Source organism: Vitis vinifera, chromosome 9 (assembly GCF_030704535.1).
Source record: "Vitis vinifera cultivar Pinot Noir 40024 chromosome 9, ASM3070453v1".
NCBI lineage: Eukaryota > Viridiplantae > Streptophyta > Magnoliopsida > Vitales > Vitaceae > Vitis > Vitis vinifera.
In genome coordinates this window covers 11,106,810-11,129,343 of record NC_081813.1, presented here as the reverse complement: position 1 = coordinate 11,129,343, position 22,534 = coordinate 11,106,810, and the positions used below count along the sequence as shown (strand labels likewise).

Below are 22,534 nucleotides of genomic sequence, written 5' to 3'. Positions count from 1 at the left end.
ATATATTTATTCAAATTTATTATTATTTTTATTTGACAAAAAATATCAAACAAAAAAAAATAGGATTTGTATTTCCTTCTTGCAGTACTTCCTATATTAAATTGTATTTTATTTTTAAAATTTTAAAAATGAAAAATAATAATAAAAAAACAAGAAAGACAAAAGAATAATTTACATATAGTATTTTTTGACCAACAAATGAGGGAGGAGAAAAAAAGAAGATAAACTTTTATGTAATAGAATGTGTTCTCATATAATTTTAAAAATAATTTTAAGGTGTTTTTAAAAATAAAAGGAAAATATGGAAAAATAAAAATTAATTTAAAAAATCCATTAAAAAGTAAATAAATATGACATGAGCTACTTTTTTTATTCTTTCTCCACTAACTAATACAAAAATATTCAAAAATGATTTATTTCTTAATTACACATTTTTATAAATTTATTATAATATTAGTATTTCTATTTTATTAAAAGATATTTATTTTTAAATTTATTTGTAATTATAAATTACTTTTAATGTCTATATACATTAAAAGAAGAATGCATAGTGTTTTGTTATGGCTATTATCTATCCTCATTTCATTAAAAATTACAATATTAATACTTTTATTCATTTTGAGCCTTTCATTATTTTCATGATAGTCATCATTTTCAATTCTTTCCTAAATTGTTGAAAAATCAATCATTTCAATCAACTAAAGTTAGTGTTTTCTTTTAAAAATAGTGGAATTAATAAGGTTTTAAATAATTGTAAACTATCAAAAGAAAGAAAAAAAAAAGCGCTTTCTTTTAATTTGTAAAAATAAAAAAATAAAAAATATTATAAAGTATCAAAAGAAAAACAAAAACAAAAATTTAAAGTCAAAATAAATACCCTCACTATTAATTTGTAGTATATATAACAAAATAATAATAATAACTGAGAGGTCCTCTCAATAAAATATTATGATTATATTTGGTTCCTAGAAAGTATTAAGAAAAATGATCTTCTTATATTTAATTTCAACATAGAAAATGAGAAAAAAAAAATCAAATATCATTAAAATTAGATATAATTTTATACATTTTTAAATTATGTGATCTTTACATAGATGAGGAAAAATAAATAAAATGAGTTTAAAGTAACATATAAAAAATTTATTGATTTTAAATATATTTTTTTCTTCATTTTTTTTTTTTTTTACTTTCCCTCTCTATTTTTTTTTCTTTTGCATTTTTCCTCATATTTTCGTGGAAACAAACATAACTTATGTGTTTTCTTTCCCTTCAATGAAGTAACAGATCCTTTCAATAATAATATTATATATTCATTCTCTTTTATATATATTTCCGTGGATTTTTAGTTAGTGTGGCTTGTACTTATAGCCTAAAAGAAATTTAAAATGACTAAAAATGAAAACATTTATTATTTTTGTTTTAAAAACTGTTTTGAAAAAAAGTATTTTCATTTTTTCTCTCGAATAAGCTATCAAACCATTTTCACTTATAATAAAATCTATTGTACAAATATAAACAAAATTTGTTAAATTTGTAATGTGACAAATTATCCAAATTATAGAATTGTATTTAGATTTTGGAAAGTTTGAGTAAAAAATATGAACGAATTAAATGTGATATACATAAAATGGAAAGAAAAGACAAAGTAAAGAAAATTTGAAAAAATGTTTAAACCCACTAAAATTTTCTCATATATTTATTCAAATTTATTATTATTTTTATTTGACAAAAAATATCAAACAAAAAAAAATAGGATTTGTATTTCCTTCTTGCAGTACTTCCTATACTAAATTGTATTTTATTTTTAAAATTTTAAAAATGAAAAATAATAATAAAAAAACAAGAAAGACTAAAGAATATATAATTTACATATAGTATTTTTTGACCAACAAATGAGGGAGGAGAAAAAAAAAAAAAGATAAACTTTTATGTAATGGAATGTGTTCTCATCACATATGAATCACAACTTTACATTTATTTATCATGAAATCCAATACCATAATGGACTCACTCTCGTACCAAAAACTCAATTACATCTCTTGATTTGAAAGGTTGTTTTGGATAGAATATGCTCCATGGATGGATCCGTTTCATACCTGCATTGCATCAATTACCTGAGTTTAGACTTGAGGAAGGAATAGAGGTTTCCAACTCGTTATTTCTCAAGCCTTTGGGAAATTAAATTAAATTTCTTTCAAATAAAAAAAATAAAATAAAATTAAAGAAATTTTTAATTTGAAAAACAAATTGATTTAAAATGGAAAACTGCTATGGTTTGAATGCACTTTTTATTTTTTTATTTTTTATTTTTAAATAATAGTAACTAATATCTAAAATAAAGAAACTTTTACATACTTACCTTCAAAGATTTATGATTTTTAAAAATTAATTTTACTATTTTTATATTGAAAGTAGTTTTCAAGAATATATGGAGGATAAGTTTAAAATTTTGTATTAAAAATGATATATTTTATATAAAAGTTATTATTACTTCTTATTTTAAAAAATAAGGGACGACAAATATATGAATTTACATTTATAAATAATTAGGGAATTGCCAAAATATATAAATAAATTTATAAAAGAGGAAAAAGAAAAAGGAAAAAAAGAGATGAGATAAATAATTATAGAAAAGCAAAATTAAAAAGAAAATAGAATAATTACTTGCATGTAGGGCAACCAGTGCAAAGCCAATGGACAAATGTTAAGAGCTTCCACCTATTTCCTCTTTATCCCACTTTATTTTAATTGGTGGTGTCCTCTGGAGCAGGAGGTCCGGTACTGCCGTAAGCTTTGGACTATCTTCTATTTCCAAGGAAAGAAGACATGGCATTACTTTCCTCCCTTTTTCTTCTTTTACTTCCCAATTTTCCCACTCTAACATGAATACAAAAGACAGATGCTTCAACCTTGGAAATGCAATTTTTGATGATGATCCCAAGAACTCACCACCAACATATTTCACTTGCCCCATCCATTCTATTTCCAATCTCTCGAGAAGTGGGAGATCCCCCAGAGGAGGCAAGCACTGACATTTACCACAAAATGAAAGGAAAAGTTGTGTTAGTTGGGGTAATGATGGCTCCATCGTCCACCTGGGCCATTCCTTGACTTCATACCATCTTATGCGCAGAGATTTTAAGTTTGGATGGGGTTGTAGGGCTTCAGCCACTTCCTTCACCACTACTGGTTGACGGCATGGTTGGAAATCTAATGACAGACCATAGAGCTGTTTCTTATTCTTCAATTCTGCCTTTTCAGCCTCCCCTGCATCTTCCACTTTGCCCAATCCTGTTATTTCAAGCTCTCTAAGCTCCTTCAAGTTTCTCATTTCTTCTATTTTGCACACATCACTTCCATTCTCATCACCAACAATAAAACAGGATAAGGTTCGAAGAGATGTTAATCTTCCGACTCCCTTAGGCAGGCCTCTGCACATACGAAGACAGCCTGCAATTTGAAGATGTCTCAAATTAATTAGACTTCTTATCCCTTGAGGTAGTTTTGCAAGATGAAAACAACGCCGAACATCTAAGGTTTGCAGATTGCATAACTCACTGATTGTTTCGGGCAATGTTACCAATCTCCAACAAGCTGATAGATTAAGGTACCTCAAATGTATGAATTCACCCACCTCCCTTGGGAGTTCTACAATTGAGCCATTGCCTCTCAAATCCATTGCTCTAAGATAGTTGAATTGCTGGAATGAATCAAGTGGAAATGAGTCAAACATATTCCCCCCGTACACGACTAAAAGTGTGTGTAAATTCCTCCAGTTATTGACGGAGAGAGAGGATCTGGTACTTCCATCCAGAATTACAGTTGCATGACGACCCTTTTGAAGGGACAAGTTTGTCTTTAGGTTTTCACAATCATCCTCCACAATTAGGCATTCATTGTTGGTCAAAAATTGAGCAAAGTCATGCACTATATCATGCATCTTGCACCTTACTATGTTACCCTCCACATCTTTCTCAAAATCTTGGAAGAAAGACCGAGCTGCTAAGTTTTCAAAGTACTCTCTCCCAACTGTCTCCATCTCTCTGCCTGCCTTAGAGTTGAGGTAGCTTTGTGCCATCCACAACTTAATCAAGTCGTCTATTTGAATGGTGCGATCTTTGGGAAAGACCGCACAGTATGAGAAGCACAGTTTAAGTGGCGGGGGCAGATCATAATAACTCAACAACAAGGCAGGGGACAGTGTTTCCTCAAAAACATCCAATTCCCACATTTCACTATTCAAAACATTCTCCCAGTCCTCTTTATTATTTTTGGACCGCATCAGACTCCCTAAAGCTTTAACGGCAAGAGGTAACCCCTTACACTTGTCTGCTATTTTTTTGCCAATTTCTTCTAGTTCTTCAATTTTGTCGTTACTCTCCCCCCAAAAAGCTATTTGGGAAAATAATGCCCGACATTGCTCTAATGGTAAGCTTCCTAAGGAGTGCATGTATGTGCTTCTCATCATCCTAGCAACGCTCTCATTGCGAGTGGTCACTAAAATTCTACTCCCACCACCTCCACACTTGAGACAATTCTTGAGTTGTTCCCACAACTGATAGTCTTTGGTCCACACATCATCCAGCACAAGGAGAAACTTTTTCCCATCAATAGATTCTTGAATTTTTTGTTGTAGAGCTTCAGGATCATGGAGATCAGAAGACTGGCCTTGGAGGGCTTCAAGAATAGCTCTCAAAATTCTTATTGGGACAAAAGGATCAGAGACGCAGACCCAGATTCTTTTATCAAAATGAGCCTTCACCTCATCGTGGTTAAAGGCTAGTTGAGCGAGAGTTGTTTTGCCGATACCTCCCATCCCAACCACGGAGATAGTGTAGAGGCCCAAGTTTTGTTCACAACTCTTACCCAACAGCTGCCTGAGTATGGTGTCCCTGTCCTTATCCCGACCCCATACCTCTGAAATTTCAACTGCAGAGATAGTTATAAGCTTCTGTGGTTCCTCGTTACTAAATCTGGATGTAAAATTGAACCGACTGCTTTGGTTTGCAGTGTCATCCACTTGCCGTTTAATATCCTTAATCTTAAGAGCAATGTCACGACGGCCAGCAACTCGTTTGAAACAGATGCAAGGGGAGGGGATGCAGGAGCTTACCTTCTTCTTGGACATGGAAGGGCTTTCGGCTCTCTCAATCTGAGATTTGAGAAGGGAAGTGCTCCACTCATCCAGCACGTCGTCCATTTGGTAGGCGATGTCTTTAAGCTTCTGCAACCAAACTTTGACAAGTTCGTCCTTCACTTGTCTCTTCTCTGCATCTGCAAAATTAGCTCTGACAATCTGGAGTGTGTCGGTGAGGCTTTGGATATCTGTTTCAACACCCACAACCAGAGAAACTTCCTGATGAATTTGTTGTTGGATAAGAGAACCCAACCGGTCTAAGACAATATAAAGGAGAGCATCCGCCATTAGGGAGCCGGGTTGAAGAAGGCGGGAGTGGGATTGATGAATGAGGAGGAATGGAGGATGAATGAAGAAGACCAGTGAGATGGGGGGATGGGATCTACAGCTTCATTGCGCTGGTTGGCTTGAGCGATGGAGCAGGTGTTGAATAATTTAGGCGTGTGTGGTCATTAGTTAAAATTATTGGAGCCGGTGTTGAAAAATTTGACTCCAGCATGCTTCTAGGATTTATGGGTCACTATAAGAAAAAAGGGTAATAATGACGCTTTTTAGGCGTCAATAAATGTATACGATGACGCTTCTCGAAAGCGTCCTTTTCGCCTCTTTCAAGGAATGGGTGCAGGCAACCATGTCGCTTCTAGACAGTGTCATTATTGATTGGTTTATATTAACACTTTAAAAAACGTCATTATTGATCTACCTATGTTAACACTTACACTAGCGCCAAGGAATGACCAAAATATCATTTGTCTATTTCGACACTAAAAAAAGTGTCATCTTATGTGGATAATAATATTGAAAATCCCCCTGTTGAAGTGATATATTTTGTATGTCCTGTTATATATAATTTTGGCTGCATGATTATTTATAAAGTACCAAACAATAACTTCAATATTAATAACTACATCTTCCAAAAGAAATTGAATAAATTTGGGAATAATATAATGATAAAGAACTAATGTCTACATAGTTAATTAATACGCAAATTTGTAAATGTATCAAAATACTTACAAGCATATTTTCCAACTTCAACATATATAAAACAAGTACACATGTACCAAAAAACAAGGTCTCCAAATTCCTTATCAAAAATAATATTACAAGAAGAAGAAGAAGAAGCCAAAAGTATTTTTGCTGGTTGCATAACCACTCCTGAACTTGAAATCTCTTACCTGTATACAGTTAAAAAAAAATTAATAGAAGAAACAAATATTAATGTTTAGTTAATATACATGCAATGAAAGTTAAATCTAAATCTATAAATGGTCCATGAAAGAAGTGCAAATGAGAATAACTTGGTATTTAATGAGATGTTATGCTTCAATGAAGATGAAAAATTGTTTAATTTGATACTTTTTTATAAAATATTAAAATACTTTTTTAGTTCATTATTAAGTTAGAGGAAACAAGTTAGGCTTTCAATGGTATAAATTCTACAATATGGAATGTAATATAATATTTTCTTATCTATGTCTAACATATCAAACTCATTTCTCATAAATAAATATATGAATATACCAATAGGTATGGTTTATAATTAGTTTCAATCATAAATCATCATATCTAGTAATATAAGACATTTAATATTAACCATTTGCAAATGCCTTAATTTCTTCTTGCAACTTTCCTATATTACCAAATTTAGTTAACTAATAACATTCCATAAGGAAAAAAAGAGTATTAAACTAAAAATTAAAAGAGCATAACCAAGGCAATAGAAACCTACAAATCATTGGTTAAATGTCATAATAACAACCATTCTAAAACTTGCCTTTATTTTCAATTCCAAAATTATAACCCAAATATAATAATTAACCCTACACAAAAAAAAAAAGCTCTCTACCATCCCTCCATCCAACAACAACCTGTTGATGCAACAACAACCTTTCCAACAACAATAACTTCTCCATACAACAATAACAATTTCTCCATACAACAATAACAATTTCTCCATGTAACAACAACAACAACAATAACAATAACAATAACATTGATGATCGATGGTGATAATTATATTAGTAATAATTTGATTTGTTTAGTCCAAACATATAACAATAACAACTTCTCTATGCAACAACAACAATAATAATGACAACATTGATGATCATGATATAATAATTTGATTTATTGAGTTCACAAATTATATGCTTCTTCTCCATACAACAATAACAAAAATAACTTCTCCATGTAACAACATTGGTGATGATGTAATAATTTGATTTGTTATATTGAAATAGTTTATGTATAAAACTATTATATTCTATCACTATGGAGGAAAAAATTACTTATCTCATGAGATGAGAACTTATGAGAATTGTCAAAATGTGATCTACAACTCTTACTGGACTGAAATGAGGGCATCTGCATACATAAGATGGTAAATTAAAAAAATTAGTCCATTCAGGACTTCATTAATAATGAAAATCAAGCATTATAGATGTTAATTTATACCTTCAGGCATGGGTAAGAATCAATTGAGTTGCCAACATAACCCACTCAGATCGTACTTCATTAAGCTCAACTTCACTATACGATTTTTTCCCTTTAAACTAATAATTAATTGTACATACATGATGAATAGTTAAGTTAACAAAAAATTACTAAAGTATAGAAACTAATAAAATTTATTAATGAGTATATACCTTTGTGGATAGGAGGCTTGGATCAACAATTATATCTTTCATGTATCTCATCACATAATAACCACACTCCACACTTCCTAGTTGTCTTGGGCACTATAGGCACACATATGAATTATGGTACCATAAAAACATTAATATCATGATGTTTTATGTCATTATTATCTAAGTGACAAAACATAAAACCATATTCAAATTTTAGGGTTGATATAAGTGGTCATATGATATATCTTACTCTAACCAAGTAACTTACCACTACTTTTACCCGTGTTGGCTCTCTCTTTGATGATCTTTGTTTCTCTGGTGGATGAATTCGTAGTGCCCTACATGGAAATGAAAATTAACATTTTAGATACTATGCACTATATTCAAGTATGGAGATGAAGACACTTACATGTTAACAATTTCCTTAAGATCATCACATGGTTGCTTTTGCATCGGATCAAGGTAGTACGCAGTCATTGTCCTCATATCCAATGCCACCAAGACCCAGTGGAAACTACAATAGTACATTAGATATTATTTAGTAATTAGCATTGATTAAGCTATTTAACATTAAAAAAAAACTTAATATTTTTCATAACTTACTCAAGGTTATATGGAATCAAAATGTAGTCAGCACGCTTTGCATGCATTAAACGATTTGCAATCAACCTTGACCTATTTTCCTTTGTTGTCTCACCCATTCCAGCTTTAGAGACTAAAGCTGGATTGATAAAAGCAAATCGTTCGGTGAGCCTTGCATCACTTAGCTTTTTCTGGAGGTGCCTGTTTAAATTCCACATACCTTGATAAGAAATGACCATTTTACTTTTATATATATATATAAATATATATAAATTAACACACATTAGCAAGTTATAAAATTATTTACCATATATAATATATGACACAATTAGCCGACACTTCCTTAAATGAAATTATCATATCCATGTCTTCTTTCATAAGGAAGGTCTTAAAACTCTCGCCAAATACATCATTTGGGACCTCCACACCTTGTGCTTTCCCCTCATTTAGCATGAGACCTACTAATGCATCAAAATTGTTGATATCTTGAGGGTTTTCACCAATTTTCAAGTCATTTTCTGTTGTTTTTTGTCTTTTCCCTTTGTGAGATCCCTATAAAAGAAAGCACCATGTTTTCAAATGATATACATATCTTTATAAACTATTGCAAATGAAAATAACACACCTTAATGAATTTAGTACTCAAATTGACTAAATGGGTTGGCCATAAAACTTGGTAGCCCACTGCCGCTCCAACTGTTGTAGCTTGTCCAGGAATGGGAATAGGAAGTGGTGCATTTGACTCATAGGGAGCATCCAAAACAACTAGGTAGTTGGGACCACAATCCATTACAATTGTTCCACCAGCCACTGTATTTTCTCTGGTCCCTACTGCCAACTCACATTTTCTTGCCTTCAAAAGTAAATTAAATTGTTAATTTCAATATAAAAAAATAATCAATAAATGAAGTTTAAAGTGCATTGACTATGTTAGGGCTATATTTAAGACATAAAGTTACATATTTTATAAGTAATAGTTGTAGTGGAATAGAATATTACTAGTAGTAATTATACTGTAATAGAATCTACCTAAAATGTAAGTATCAATCTAACAAAAATAAAAGCAATTGGAATAAATTATTTATGAAAATTATCTAGGAATTTGTGACAATTACGTCATTAAACTAGGAAATGTAAACTAAAAATAACACACCTTCATGTGTGGTTCTATTTTCACAGGTAAGGTCTCCTCCTCAACTTTACGAATTGGTTTCTCCACTACTTCTGGTAGAAGCAACAATTTTGATTTCATGTTGGAACTACTCACATCGGATTGTGGTGTAGCAACTCCTATCTGAGATAGTCTCGCTAACACATCAGCCTCAAACTTAGCTTGACGTTCTTGAGTTGCTTTTAAAAAATCCCTCACAACACGTTCTGACATACTATTGAAATATCGTCCAGGCGTGTAGTGCTTCCCTTTAGCTCGAACCCGACCAGTATACTCAGGAGTACCTAGTGCTTGAGAAAGTATGTCATTGCTCCCACTATAGCTTATGCCACTATCTTGAGACTCTTTCATCAATTCATCCTAAAACAAAAGGAAGTTATGAAGTTAACTTTCAAATAAGTAAAACCAAATAAGGTGCTTAAAGATGTGATTTTTGGGTACAAAATGTCTACTTACTATTTTTTCCACTACCGGTAGGACCACATCATCATAGCTGCCATCTTTTTTTTGCATTGCCCTCTTCCAAAGTAAACTTCTATCAATGCTTTCTGTGGAGCCAGCTTCAATCATCTAATAGAAATGGAAAATTAAAGATAGTTATTAGATGACACATGTGGTTTTATTTCTATTTTTTTGTAAGAAAAGAAACAATTAAGAAACCCATATAAAATATTCCTTCATTACTTATACAATCATATAAAATTAAACCACAATAAGAATCAACAAAAACTTACCATCTCTTCTTCAAGTCCAGCATACCCTTTTCTACTTAGATGATGATTAATATATGCTTCTTTCTTCTCTGTTTTTGTACTTCCCTATATTCCTACAAATTAAAATGGATGCTTAGTATATATATGTGGATGCATGTAGTATGTTTAATGTTAATTGTATTTGTACCTGGAATTTTTCAGACAACCTATTTTTCACAAAAATATTCCAATCTTCATCATCGATAAAATGATATTCAGCTGGTGGTTTCTTAAGAAGCTCTGGCTCATCTTTGAAAGGAAGAATATGTTTCACAGTCAACGTGTTCTTAAAAGATCGAAAACATTTTCCCAATGTAAGCATACAATTCCTTCTGCTTTTCTTGTCTAATGTAAAAGCAATCTACAAATTATAAAGTCATTAGTTTCTCAAAATTTGAAAGAAATATAGAGATTGTAGAAAACTTATTTATGTTAAAAAAAAAAAAGTAACCTCAATAGAGTCCCACAACTTATCCTTCAATTGTTCAGGGACATCTCGCCATGTGTTATATCTGATTGGTACCATCGTACGTGCCAATACACCTAAGTAGCTTGTTAGGTGCACAGAAGATTCTCCTACATAGATACCATCAGCATTGTACTTTATGACCAACTTTATCCCTCTATTCCTATTCCTTATAATCATGGATTTCCTTGTTGTCCCTCTATATTTTTTTTGTGAATGGGTTTTCTCTTCCTTTGAATCCATGCCTATAACACATCAATGAGAAATGATAAGTATACCCATTAATTGCAAGTAAAATTGAATTTTTTATAACATGAACTCATATTAGTAACATGAACATACTAGGAACAATTTACATGCTAGATAACAATATTCACATGTTGTCATGAAATATTTAAAAATAATAAAAACTTACTAGAAGATCCTCACCAAACTTTTTTCTTATGGAACTAGAAATCATAAGCTTTGAGCTGAGACAAATTGATATCCTTGTATTACCCTTTAGATCACTCTGAGATATGTGTATAATAATAATCATGAAATAGGGAATCAATAAATTTAGAGACATGATGAATTTAATCCACTTAGAAAATAAATAAACTATTTACTGAAATGCAGAATTTCAATATTAACAAGTTAATGGGATAGTTACAACCTTCACAACAAAACAACAAGGTCATAAATTTAGTTACATAGAAGATTTGTTATCAATCCAGAATCCCTCACAGTCTCCTCAAATGCAAATGACATCAGAGTCATCCATTGTATCAAATGATTCAACTTGTGCCAAGGTGGTAATGAGAGGATGGTGTTCAATAGAATTATCCATGAAGTCATCAGAATCCTTTGCTGAAAATGAGAAGTCCCTTTCAGGAGTTGACAAAACAACTGACCATCTTGGATCAAGTTGGTCTTGTACATAGAATACTTGCTTGGCTTGGGAGGCTAAAATAAATGGATTTGATTTATGAGCCATCTTAGTGAAGTCAACTAATGTCAGGCCAAACTCATCAACTTTGATGCCGCTCTTATTATCAACCCAATTGCATTTGAAAACTGGAATCCTAAACATGGTATAATCAAGATCCCATATCTCAGTAATAATACCATAGAAACATAGCTCACCAAATACTGGATTCTTATCCTTGGCACTAGAAATTTGCATTGTTGTTGCTACAATGCTAACTCCACTATTCTGGGTAACTCGTAACTCATCACGGTCTTTTGTATTGTACTGACACTCATTTATAACATAGCCATGATACTTGGCCACGTAGTGGGTAGGACCATGTGCCATCCATCTTAAGGTTTCAGATATAGGTTCTTTGTCAGCAATGGCAACTTCTACCTGTTTGAATGGACCATAGTTATTAATATTTTTTTATGATTAGTGCTAAGAATGGTGCAATTTTTAGAATAAATTCAATACCTTTTTTCGCAACCAATGAGTGAATGTTCGCATGTGTTCTTCTTGTAGCCACTTTTGTCTCTTAGATTGACGAGGATTGTTCAATTTCAACCATTTCATGTGTTCTCTATAAGATATGTATAATAAAGTAACAATAAGTTTCCAAAATTAGTTTAAGTAATCTACACATAAAATCAAAATAGTTGACCCTTACTCGATATAAGGTTGGATGATAGTTGTATTTTCCAACACATAATGATGTGCTTGCAACAACAAATTACAATCAACTTCGGTGATATGACCTCCAGGAATAGGCGCCCCAACTTTATGGTCAACATTAGTGCTACTAGGAACTCCAATTGCATCCACATTTGATAAGTACTCTGTACAAAATTCAATAGCTTCCTCTGCAATGTAGCATTCAACAATGCAACCTTCAGGGTGGTTACGGTTTCGCACATAACCCTTTAATACTTTCATGAACCTTTCAAATGGGTACATCCATCTAAAATAAACCGGTCCACAAAGTCTCACCTCTCTAACAAGATGAACCGTTAAATGAATCATGATATCAAAGAAGGATGGCGGAAAGTACTTTTCAAGCAAGCACAATGTCACAACAAGTTCATTTTGTAACTGATCCAATGTAGACACATCAACCACCTTCTTACATAAAGCATTGAAAAAAAGGCTCAATCTAGCAATAGCATGTCGTACATGCTTTGGCAAAAGTGATCGCAATGCCACTAGTAACAATTGTTGCATCAGTGTATGATAATCATGGGACTTCAGGCCATAAAGCTTCAAATCTTCCATTGACACAAGATTTCTAAAGTTTGAGCAATACCCTTCAGGAACCTTTAACTCAGCTAAAGTTTGACAAAATACTTTCTTCTCCTTTCTAGACAATGTATAACATGCAGGCGGAAGGTAAGTTCGATTCGATTCAAACCTTGGTGCCAGTTCACACCTTAAGCCCATGTCCATAAGGTCTAGACGAGAATTGAGTCCATCTTTTGTCTTCCCTGGGATGTTAAGTAATGTACCAATGATGCTTTCACAAACATTTTTCTCAATGTGCATTACATCCAAATTATGACGAACATGCAAATATCTCCAATACTCAAGTTCAAAGAATATAGACTTTTTCTTCCAACAATTGGTATAAGTCACATTGGATTTTTCATGTCTTCCCCTTTTTTTCCCCCATGAATTACAAATGGCATTCAATTTCAATAGTATTTCCTCTCCACTTAATGGTTGTGGAGGTGATCGAAACTCCTGCTCACCATTGAATGCCTTTCTATGTTTTCTAAAAGGATGATTGCATGGAAGAAAACGTCTGTGACCTGTAAATGAGTTCTTTCTCCCATGCTTCAACCTATGTGAATAGGTTTCCGGTCCACAGATTGGACAAGCAAAATATCCTTTGACTGTGCAACCAGATAAGTTTCCATATGCAGGAAAGTCATTTATTGTCCATAATAGAACAGCCCTTAATGTAAAGACCTCTCTTTGATATGCATCATAAGCTTCTACCCCTATCTCCCACAAGGTTTTAAGGTCCTCAATCAATGGTGCTAAATAGATATCTATGTCATTTCCAGGTTGTTGTGGACCCGATATTAACAAAGATAACATCATAAATTTTCTCTTCATGCACAACCACGGTGGAAGGTTATAAGTGATCATGACAACTGGCCAACAACTATACCTGCTGCTCAAAGAACTATGGGGATTCATGCCATCTGCTGAAATGGCAAGTCTAAGGTTTCTAGGTTCTGCAGCAAAATCAGGCCATCTATGGTCAATTACCTTCCATGATGGCGAGTCGGATGGATGACGCATTTTTCCATCAAATTCTCCACCTTCTGCATGCCATATGAGGTCTTTTGCAATTTTTGAGGACTGAAACATTCTTTTAAATCGTGGGATAGGTGGAAAATACCACATCACTTTAGCAGGAACTCCTTTACTCTTTTTGCTTCCTCTTCTATTCACCTTCCACCTTGAAGCTCCACGTGTAGGACATGAAGATGCATCTTTTAACTCATTCCTAAAAAGTATGCAATCATTGGGACATGCATGTATTTTTTCATATTCCATTCCCAATGCATTCAATGTTTTTTTTGCTTCATACATAGACAATGGCAACTCATTGTTTACAGGCAACATATCACCAAGTAAGCTTAATAGCTCAGAGAAGCTTTTATCAGACCACCCATATCTTCCTTTCAGATTGTATAATTTAACTAAAGCAGATAATTTGGTGAAGTTTTTGCAACCGGGATACAAAGGTTTTTCAGCATCTTCAAGCAACCTTTCAAATAATTTTGGATTAGCCTTACAATCATCTTGTGCAGCTTCAACCATTTCTACTGTATGATCCACATTACCAATATGAATTCTATCAAAACATTCAACCCTTGTAGTTGGGGGTCCACTACTTAGAGCTGCCTCCCCATGCCAAAACCAAGTATGGTAACTTTGGTCAATTCCATAAAAGAATAGGTGTTCTCTAATCTTTTGAGGAGTATTGAAGATCAAATTTCCACACTGTAGACATGGGCATTTGATGGAGTTTTGATTTGCAGAATTTTGAACTGCAAATGAAATAAAATTTTCAACCCCATCCTCATAGTCTTTTGATCTTCTATCTTTTGACATCCAGGAACGATTCATTTGCCTATAATAGTTGAACTCAATTCCTATATAGCAAACATAAGCAAACAATGAAAATGGAAAAGACTTAGAAAAGTTACCTTTAGAAAACACTCAAAACTTTCAATTTCTCATTTGTGACATCCAAAATTTCTTTTAAACTTTCTATGGACAAACAATTAGGATTCAAGTGTAATAAAAAATTTGAACCTCATCCTCAATAAAAAAAAAGGATTAACAATATGACAATAGAACCTTTTGATGCATGTTTTTATGCCTTTTAACATGTCCATCATCCAAAATCAGGTAGTTGTTCCTATCCCATGTAGGAATACATAATCCCTATGTGTTAATTGCCAATATACTCAATTTCATTTTAAAGAAATTTTGGCAGCATTTCCCTAGAGTTTTCCAAGTACACAAAATGAACAAGGTATAATATGTGACCTTGTTCAAATATGCACCCAGAGAACAAGAGGAAATACTACCAAAATTTCTAAAAAGTGAATTAAGCACAAGCAATTAACTTCATAGATATTATGTTTTCCTACACTGTCCAATCGGACAATTCAAACATCATTGCAAAAAAAATATCTTTATCACATTCTAGACAATTTAAAAGTTGTCAACTTGAAAGTGGCTTAGATAAAACCTTTTTCACCTTTGACAACTTAAATGTCTTTAGTATGTAATAAGAGAAACTTTTATCTTACAATGATAGTTGAATGGGAACTCTAAGGTTTCATGCATGCATGTTTGATTAAAATTAAAACACAATTACTTATTCAATAATCTAATAATTATAAAACACCTAAAGTTGTTCCATAATTATTGCTATGTTTCATCATTAAACAAGATTATTATAAGAAAGCATACGTATGGCCCATGATTTGCGAATCAAGTCACACCAGTCTATGTCATAGCCTTGGGTCAAAATTTGGGCCTTGGTATCAAACTAAGCTGGGGAATAACTCATACAATTCAGGTACTCAATAAGATTTAAACAAAATTTAAAATAACGCTTCCATTATATTCTTCTAACCACCCAAAGTAAAAATGGTATTATAATTAAAATATGTTGGTTTGTATAAGGAAAAATAGTGTACCTTCCTCACTCTGTCTTTGTCCCGAGTCTTGCATCACACACCTCTTGTAGTCCAATGTAGGTTACTATCTCTTAAAATATGTATATGCAAAACAAATAATAAATAAAGATATAAAATAAATCCATTAGTAGATATTAACAAATAAATACAAAATAAATTAAAATAAGAAATAAACTAAGAAGAAAAAACATATAAGTAAGAAAAAAAAGATTTTCACATGTGCAACAATGGTTAGATATTTTTAAAAATTTATAAAATTATTAAAATCAAACTATTTTAGTTATTATTTTTTTTAAATGGTAATTAATACTCATATAAAATAAAATATATGCATGATGAGAAAGGTAAGAAGATTATTCCTTGTGCCCTTTTTCATTTGAGATTATGACTTTTGGTGATGACCTAATGGTGGGTGAACCGTGAACCACACTATCTGACTCGGGTCAAGTCCTTAGGGCAAGAAAGATGACTGCAAGATGGGTAGAACTTAAACGAATGAGATAGAAAAGTCTGGTCTAAATTAAGGTGGCTTAACAATTCGTAATCATCTTGGTTAGGTTGTATCATATTGTGAAAGAGAAGTTACAGGCTAGGTCTTCAGCATCCAGCAATTCCACCCTTTGATTTTTCCAACTAGTTGCACCATCTAATAATAATACCTATGATCCTATGCCTTAGTTTTGATTCCTTATGTATACAAAGTATATATGGTTACACTACATTAAAGTTATTTTTTTTCTCTAAAAAGTAATTAGTGTAAATTTTAAAAGTAGGCTAATATTCATTTTTTTTTCACTTCTTATTTTTTGTTTTGAAAATAGAAAATAGTAACAACTCTTATACAAAATATTTTACTATTTTTTGTTTTTAAAATAGAAAGTTAGAAATTGCATTTTAAAAGCAATATTCTATTTCAATCCACACAAATGATACAAGTTTTGAAATATTCCATTACCATATTTTGAGTAATATTTTTAAAGGGTTAATTTAATTCATTTCCCCTCAAAATTTGACTAAATATAATGGCACCCGATAATATGAAATTTGAAGAAGTCCATAAACTCTTCAAGTCTATAATTAGAAGTTCCTAGTAAGTTGTCACCCATACTAATGAAATTTCTTGAGTCAACATTAATCTCGAACCTTTTTGCTAAAGAGTATCAAGCTTAGTTGAGTGAAGTTTACAAATTTTGATTACTTCTATTTTCCAACGATTTCTCGCCATCCAAGCAGAGTTTAATATTGAGTAAGAAATTTGATTGCTTCATGGCATATAGTTTAGTACTTCAAATTTTATGGTTTAGACTGTTATTGTTGTTTTATATTAGATGTATTTAAAGAAACTGGTTGTGTCTGAACCTATTTATGGTAAGGTGTATTCTAATTAGAAAATTAGAAAAGCATGAGAGTAGATCATGAAGACCATTATTAATACAATAAGAATTCCTTTGTTTAGCTTTGCTACTATGGAATGAAACATATCCATGCAACAAAAACAAGATATTTTATGAATTTTAATAAAAATTTCTTCATAGTTTTGATTGGTATGAAAGAAATATCATGCAAATAAAAAAATAATAATAAAAGAGGGATATATATATATTTACATTAAAAAAATTAGAAAATTTTATAATAAAATTGAGACATATTTAAAGTACACAAATAAATATAATCCAACAGTGGCATGCAGGTGGGCAGTCAGGCCATCTCAAACTCCAAAAATATGATCCAGCTGTCTCTACAAGGACCTTCAAATAAATTTAAATGAAAATGGGTTTCTAATATTTAAAGCCTTCACACAGCAGACCCCCTTCTTTCTGCTTCACCTTTTTATCCACTGATTTGCTCGACTTTGCACGCCAACAATGGGTGTACTCTGATCTCAAGAAATGGGAGATAGAATTGTCGGATATTCGTGAAGAGCTTAATGACGCGGAGGACAAGCAGATCACGGATCGCTCTGTGAAAGAGTGGCTGGGCAATCTGAAAGATATGGCTTATGATATGGAGGACATCTTGGATGAGTTCGCCTACGAAGCTTATAAGTCAAGGAACATTAAGCTCATCTAGCCTTAGTATCAAAGTTGATTTTGGGTAATATCAAATATGAGACAAAATTCGAAATAGAAAACTGATAAGAATGTGACAAAGAAGAAGGAAGAACAGAAGGATATGATGGTGTAGAGAAATAAGAAGAAGAAAAGAATAGGGTGAAGGAATTTATTTGAGGAGAATAGGAGATGACAAAGTTGATACCTGAGTCAAGAAGGGAGGAAGAGCAGTGGTGGAGATGACAGATGGAGGTCCACCAAGAGTGCTAGGAGGCAAGGACTTAAAAACCTGGGTCAACGACGATGCCGCTAAGGACGATACCTGGCTGGGAATATCAATGTGCAGCAGACAACAGAAGAGATGATGTTTCAATGGATGAGGAAATTTCAGCAGTGGAAGATGGTGTCGTAGCCATGGCAGAGGATATTGAGAGAGGATGCAGCAGCTAGAACAATGACAGCGGCAGGTTTAGAATCCTTTCAACGCACCAAATTTGTCTGACAGCCTTTCAAAGACGCACCAAGGAAATCAGCTACTGCCACTCTCCGCCTCTTCTTCCACGACTGCATGGTCGAAGGCTACGATGCCTCAGTCCTCATCTCCTCCAACTCCTTCAACACCGCCCAGCACGATGCCGACATCAGCCTCTCCCTCCCAGGCACGAGTTTTGCCTCTCCAGTCATCAGTCATCAGTCATGACTTTGTAGGAGGGATGAGGTGGACCAAACAAGGCCTTCGGATGGGCCCAAATCCAGCCACATCCAAGGTCCAAATTCCTATCCCCTAAAGTAAAATTTAAATTACTATTATTATTTACATTCTGTAGAAGTTTCTTCTTTAAACCAAGCCCATATATTTTGGACCTGGTGCCTCCCCCAATCCTTGGCTGCCCAACAACTAAAACTCAAACCCAAGCCCACCAAAGAAAATTTTAAAACACGTCATGCCTTTGCCAGCTGTTCCCCTCTCAATACCATTTAAAAATCCTCCATTCTGAAGCTTTCTCAACAGCTGCAGCCGAACCTGTCTTCTCCTTAGTGTACGAACACGGCACGTCCATACCTACAGGCGGCAGAGACTACACCTCCTTTCCCACGCCCTTGTGCTGGTGTGTGAGCCACCCACCACATTACCCTCAACCTCCATCCCGATCACTGCTGGCTGCTACATCTCTATGGCATTACGCAAAAACAAGGCAGCACTTCCCACCACAACTAAAAGGAGAAGCTGGAACTATACGTATTACATCTTGCAGCGTACCATTCAACAAGAAGAACAAAAAATGCACTGTATTTATTTGGGATACCATTACCCTGATTTTCTCCTTCCAAAATAATTTTCCCATCTATGAAACAATAATATTAGATTTTTGGAACAATGAAAACCCTTCCATTTGTCTTCATTTGTACTAATCTATTCAAGTTTGAGGAAAAAGACAGTACTTGAGAAAGAGATTTACCTGTAACTATGATGCTCTGCTGGTAACCTCCCATGCATGGAAGTTAGACATGGCCACTCCAACGGATTAGGGCATTTTAGTGGTGGACTTTGCAAGAGGAATGGATTTTGGCAATTGATGTGGAGTCAAATGACTTTGCAAGGGGAATGGATTAGGGCATTTTAGTGTCTTCAGTTCTGAAATTGTGGAGGGAATGTCTGGCGGGTGAGTGTAGAAAGGGAAAAGCATTTAATTAATATATATTTAGAACATATATATATACTATTATTTAATGTCACCTAATATAAGCGCCATGAAATATCACGACTATGACACTGCTATAAAGTGTCATGGAATAACCAGTTATTCTTATAAATGCCACAACAAGCAATGATACTTTAAATAAGCGCCATGAAATTAAAAAAACTAATATAAAAAATGACCCTTTTGAAAAAACGCCATTGTATATCCAAATATAACGATACTTTATGAAAGCGCCAAGGATTAAAGCGTCATAATTTTCTATTTTTGTAGTAGTGGGTGTAAAATGATAAGCAAAGGGTGCATGTAATTATCACACGTCATTCATATACAAATTTCTGACAAGGAAATGGAAAGGGAGAATTTTTTGGTCAATATTAAAATCAAGCAATCAATCAAATCAATTATGATATTTTGAAATGGAAGATCCTCATTTCAAGCAAATGAAAGAGTGATGTTGTGAATGTGGTTACAGGCTTACGGCTATCCCATATGATGCTCTTTTTTCATAAAAGTTTGCAGAATGTTCTGTTGGGTTGGGTTATTTCCTTCTTGTGGAGGAAAGCCCAAAGCCCAAACATTTAAGGCTTCTTAGGCCTTAATGTATAAAAGGGAAGAAGAAATCCTTTTCTCTTCTTCATCTTCATCTTTGCAGCCTTAGGAGGAGAATAAGAAGAAAAAGGAAGAGAAAGTTAGAGAGAAAAAGAAAAAGAGCCACTGATTTTTGAAGTTAGAGAGAAGAAAAACGCTGATTTCTTTTCTTCTCTTTACTGTCCAGATTTCATCAAACGGCCGATCCCGCTTCATGTGTGGTCCAATCGACCTGAAATTTGAAGGAGAGATTCTCAACTCATTGATCTCTAATCTGAACGGTGGAGATCGGATTTGGAGTTCCGGAAGGTTGTTGTTTCAGTCCGTGAACAGTGCATCTTTGTTGCTGATTTCTTCTCACCCGGGTAGTTCTGATCTTCAGCTTTGATCAAGATTAATCCATGGTCTGATCGAGATAATTTTTGGTTAGCACGTTCTTAACTCATTGATCTTCATTTTGAACGGTGGAGATTGGATTTGGAGTTTGGAACAGTGGTGATTTGTGTCCGGGAACAGTGACTCTGTTTTGGTGAGATCTCTCTATTGTTTTATGCAAGTTGTTTTGTATTTGCCAAGACTAATTGTCTTGAGATATGGCTGATGTAAACCTCTAGTCTCATTTAGAGAGAATTGTGTAACCCATTGATTATATTAGTGGAGGGTTTAAGTGGCCTAAGGGTCCCGTAGTTTTTACTTCTCACATTTGGAAAGGTTTTCCACGCTAAAAATTGTTGGTGTTCATATTCTTGTTGCATTGAGTGAATTGTTGTTACTCTATTAAATTGATTCCTATTAGGTTCTCACAAGAGGGGATAAAATCTGGTTGTGCATTGTTTGCGTTTATCCCATCATGTTCCTCTGAGTTGATGGGAAAGCATATAAAAGACAGTTTTTCCTCAAAAACATCCAATTCCCACAATTCACTATTCAAAACATTCTCCCAATCCTCTTTATTATTTTTGGACCGCATTAGACTCCCTAAAGCTTTAATGGCAAGAGGTAACCCCTTACACTTGTCTGCTATTTTTTTGCCAATTTCTTCTAGTTCTTCAATTTTGTCAGTACTCTTCCCCCGAAAAGCTATTTGGGAAAATAATGCCCGACATTGCTCTAATGGTAAGCTTCCTAAGGAGTGCATGTATGTGCTTCTCATCATCCTAGCAACGCTCTCATTGCGAGTGGTCACTAAAATTCTACTCCCACCACCTCCACACTTGAGACAATTCTTCAATTGTTCCCACAACTGATAGTCTTCATTCCACACGTCATCCAGCACAAGGAGAAACTTCTTCCCATCAATACATGCTTGAATTTTTTTCTGTAGAACTTCAGGATTATGGACATCGGAAGACTTTTCATAAAGGCCTTCAAAAATATCCCTAAAAATTCTTACTGGGATAAAAGGATCAGACACGCAGACCCAGATTCTTTTATCAAAATGGGCCTCCACCTCATGGTGGTTAAAGGCCAGTTGAGCAAGAGTTGTTTTGCCGACACCTCCCAGCCCAACTAGGGAGATGATGTAGGGGCCCAAGTTTTGTTCACAACTCTCACCCAACAGCTGCCTTAGTATGGTGTCCCTGTCCTTATCCCGACCACATACCTCTAAAATGTCAACTGCAGAGATAGTTACAAGCCTCTGTGGTTCCTCGTTGCTAAATCCGGATGTAAAATTGAACCGATTGCTCTGGTTTGCAATGTTATCAACATGTTGTTTAATATCCTTAATCTTAAGAGCAATGTCACGACGGCCAGCAACTCGTTTGAAACGACTATTAACATCCTCACAAGAGCATAATTAATTAAATCATAAATTATATTTTTTTATAAATATTCTAAAATTGTGGCTATTAACATCCTCATAAAAACATAATTGATTTATTTTATCAAAAATAGATAATTAATAATTGCTAATACTATTTCATTTTAAATGAATTTAAAAACAAGTAAAGTTTAACCTTTTTATTTTTTTAAGGTAGAAATGAACCGAGTTTTCATTACATACACACATTTAGTACTCAATTAGGAATATAGTATTCTAACATTTTTATGTAATCCATTATTAATTAATTAGATTTAAAATTCCAAATTATTCTTAAAAATTAAAAGATTCTTTAAAGAATTTAAAATATTAATTATGTTTCATTTAAATTTATCTACCTAGTGAGAAAATAAAAAATATATAGTTTTGTATGGTAGAAATAATAAAGTCACGACTCATAACTGTAAGTTTTGGTTTATTAATTTTTATAATTATCATGCATTTTTTAGTTTTATTTTTA

At 33.3% G+C, this 22,534-nt stretch overlaps 4 protein-coding genes across 4 annotated transcripts; all 4 read right to left on the bottom strand.

Moving 5' to 3' along the window:
• Window positions 1-1,893: 1,893 nt before the first annotated feature.
• On the bottom strand, window positions 1,894-5,545 carry LOC109123234 (putative disease resistance protein RGA3). Its single transcript, XM_059739657.1, has 2 exons — window positions 2,665-5,545; window positions 1,894-2,096 (listed from the first exon to the last, which is right to left on the bottom strand). The coding sequence occupies exon 1, from the start codon at window positions 5,423-5,425 to the stop codon at window positions 2,705-2,707; it is 2,721 nt and encodes a 906-aa protein (XP_059595640.1). The 5' UTR covers window positions 5,426-5,545; the 3' UTR covers window positions 1,894-2,096; window positions 2,665-2,704.
• A 540-nt stretch (window positions 5,546-6,085) lies between these two features.
• LOC132254364 (uncharacterized) lies at window positions 6,086-8,533 on the bottom strand. Its single transcript, XM_059739844.1, has 4 exons — window positions 8,368-8,533; window positions 8,174-8,278; window positions 8,033-8,102; window positions 6,086-7,501 (listed from the first exon to the last, which is right to left on the bottom strand). Exons 1-4 carry the CDS (start codon window positions 8,463-8,465, stop codon window positions 7,394-7,396), a joined length of 381 nt encoding a protein of 126 aa, XP_059595827.1. The 5' UTR covers window positions 8,466-8,533; the 3' UTR covers window positions 6,086-7,393.
• Window positions 8,534-8,649: 116 nt separating this feature from the next.
• LOC104880611 (uncharacterized) lies at window positions 8,650-10,308 on the bottom strand. Its single transcript, XM_059739567.1, has 5 exons — window positions 10,252-10,308; window positions 9,974-10,087; window positions 9,500-9,877; window positions 8,972-9,199; window positions 8,650-8,898 (listed from the first exon to the last, which is right to left on the bottom strand). The coding sequence occupies exons 1-5, from the start codon at window positions 10,252-10,254 to the stop codon at window positions 8,650-8,652; spliced, it is 972 nt and encodes a 323-aa protein (XP_059595550.1). The 5' UTR covers window positions 10,255-10,308.
• Window positions 10,309-21,021: 10,713 nt separating this feature from the next.
• On the bottom strand, window positions 21,022-22,263 carry LOC109123150 (putative disease resistance protein RGA3). Its single transcript, XM_019222101.1, has 2 exons — window positions 22,258-22,263; window positions 21,022-22,035 (listed from the first exon to the last, which is right to left on the bottom strand). The coding sequence occupies exons 1-2, from the start codon at window positions 22,261-22,263 to the stop codon at window positions 21,022-21,024; spliced, it is 1,020 nt and encodes a 339-aa protein (XP_019077646.1).
• Window positions 22,264-22,534: the final 271 nt, after the last annotated feature.

Coding starts and splice junctions, on each gene's coding strand:
- LOC132254364 (XM_059739844.1), bottom strand. CDS start 8,465: ATGGGTGAGACAACAAAGGAAAATAGGTCAAGGTTGATTGCAAATCGT. Junction 8,279..8,367: donor TTGATTCCATATAACCTTGA/GTAAGTTATGAA, acceptor GTACTATTGTAG/TTTCCACTGGGTCTTGGTGG. Junction 8,103..8,173: donor CTTAAGGAAATTGTTAACAT/GTAAGTGTCTTC, acceptor ATTTCCATGTAG/GGCACTACGAATTCATCCAC.
- LOC104880611 (XM_059739567.1), bottom strand. Junction 9,200..9,499: donor AAATAGAACCACACATGAAG/GTGTGTTATTTT, acceptor TTACTTTTGAAG/GCAAGAAAATGTGAGTTGGC. Junction 8,899..8,971: donor TGAGTACTAAATTCATTAAG/GTGTGTTATTTT, acceptor TTTCTTTTATAG/GGATCTCACAAAGGGAAAAG.
- LOC109123234 (XM_059739657.1), bottom strand. CDS start 5,425: ATGGCGGATGCTCTCCTTTATATTGTCTTAGACCGGTTGGGTTCTCTT.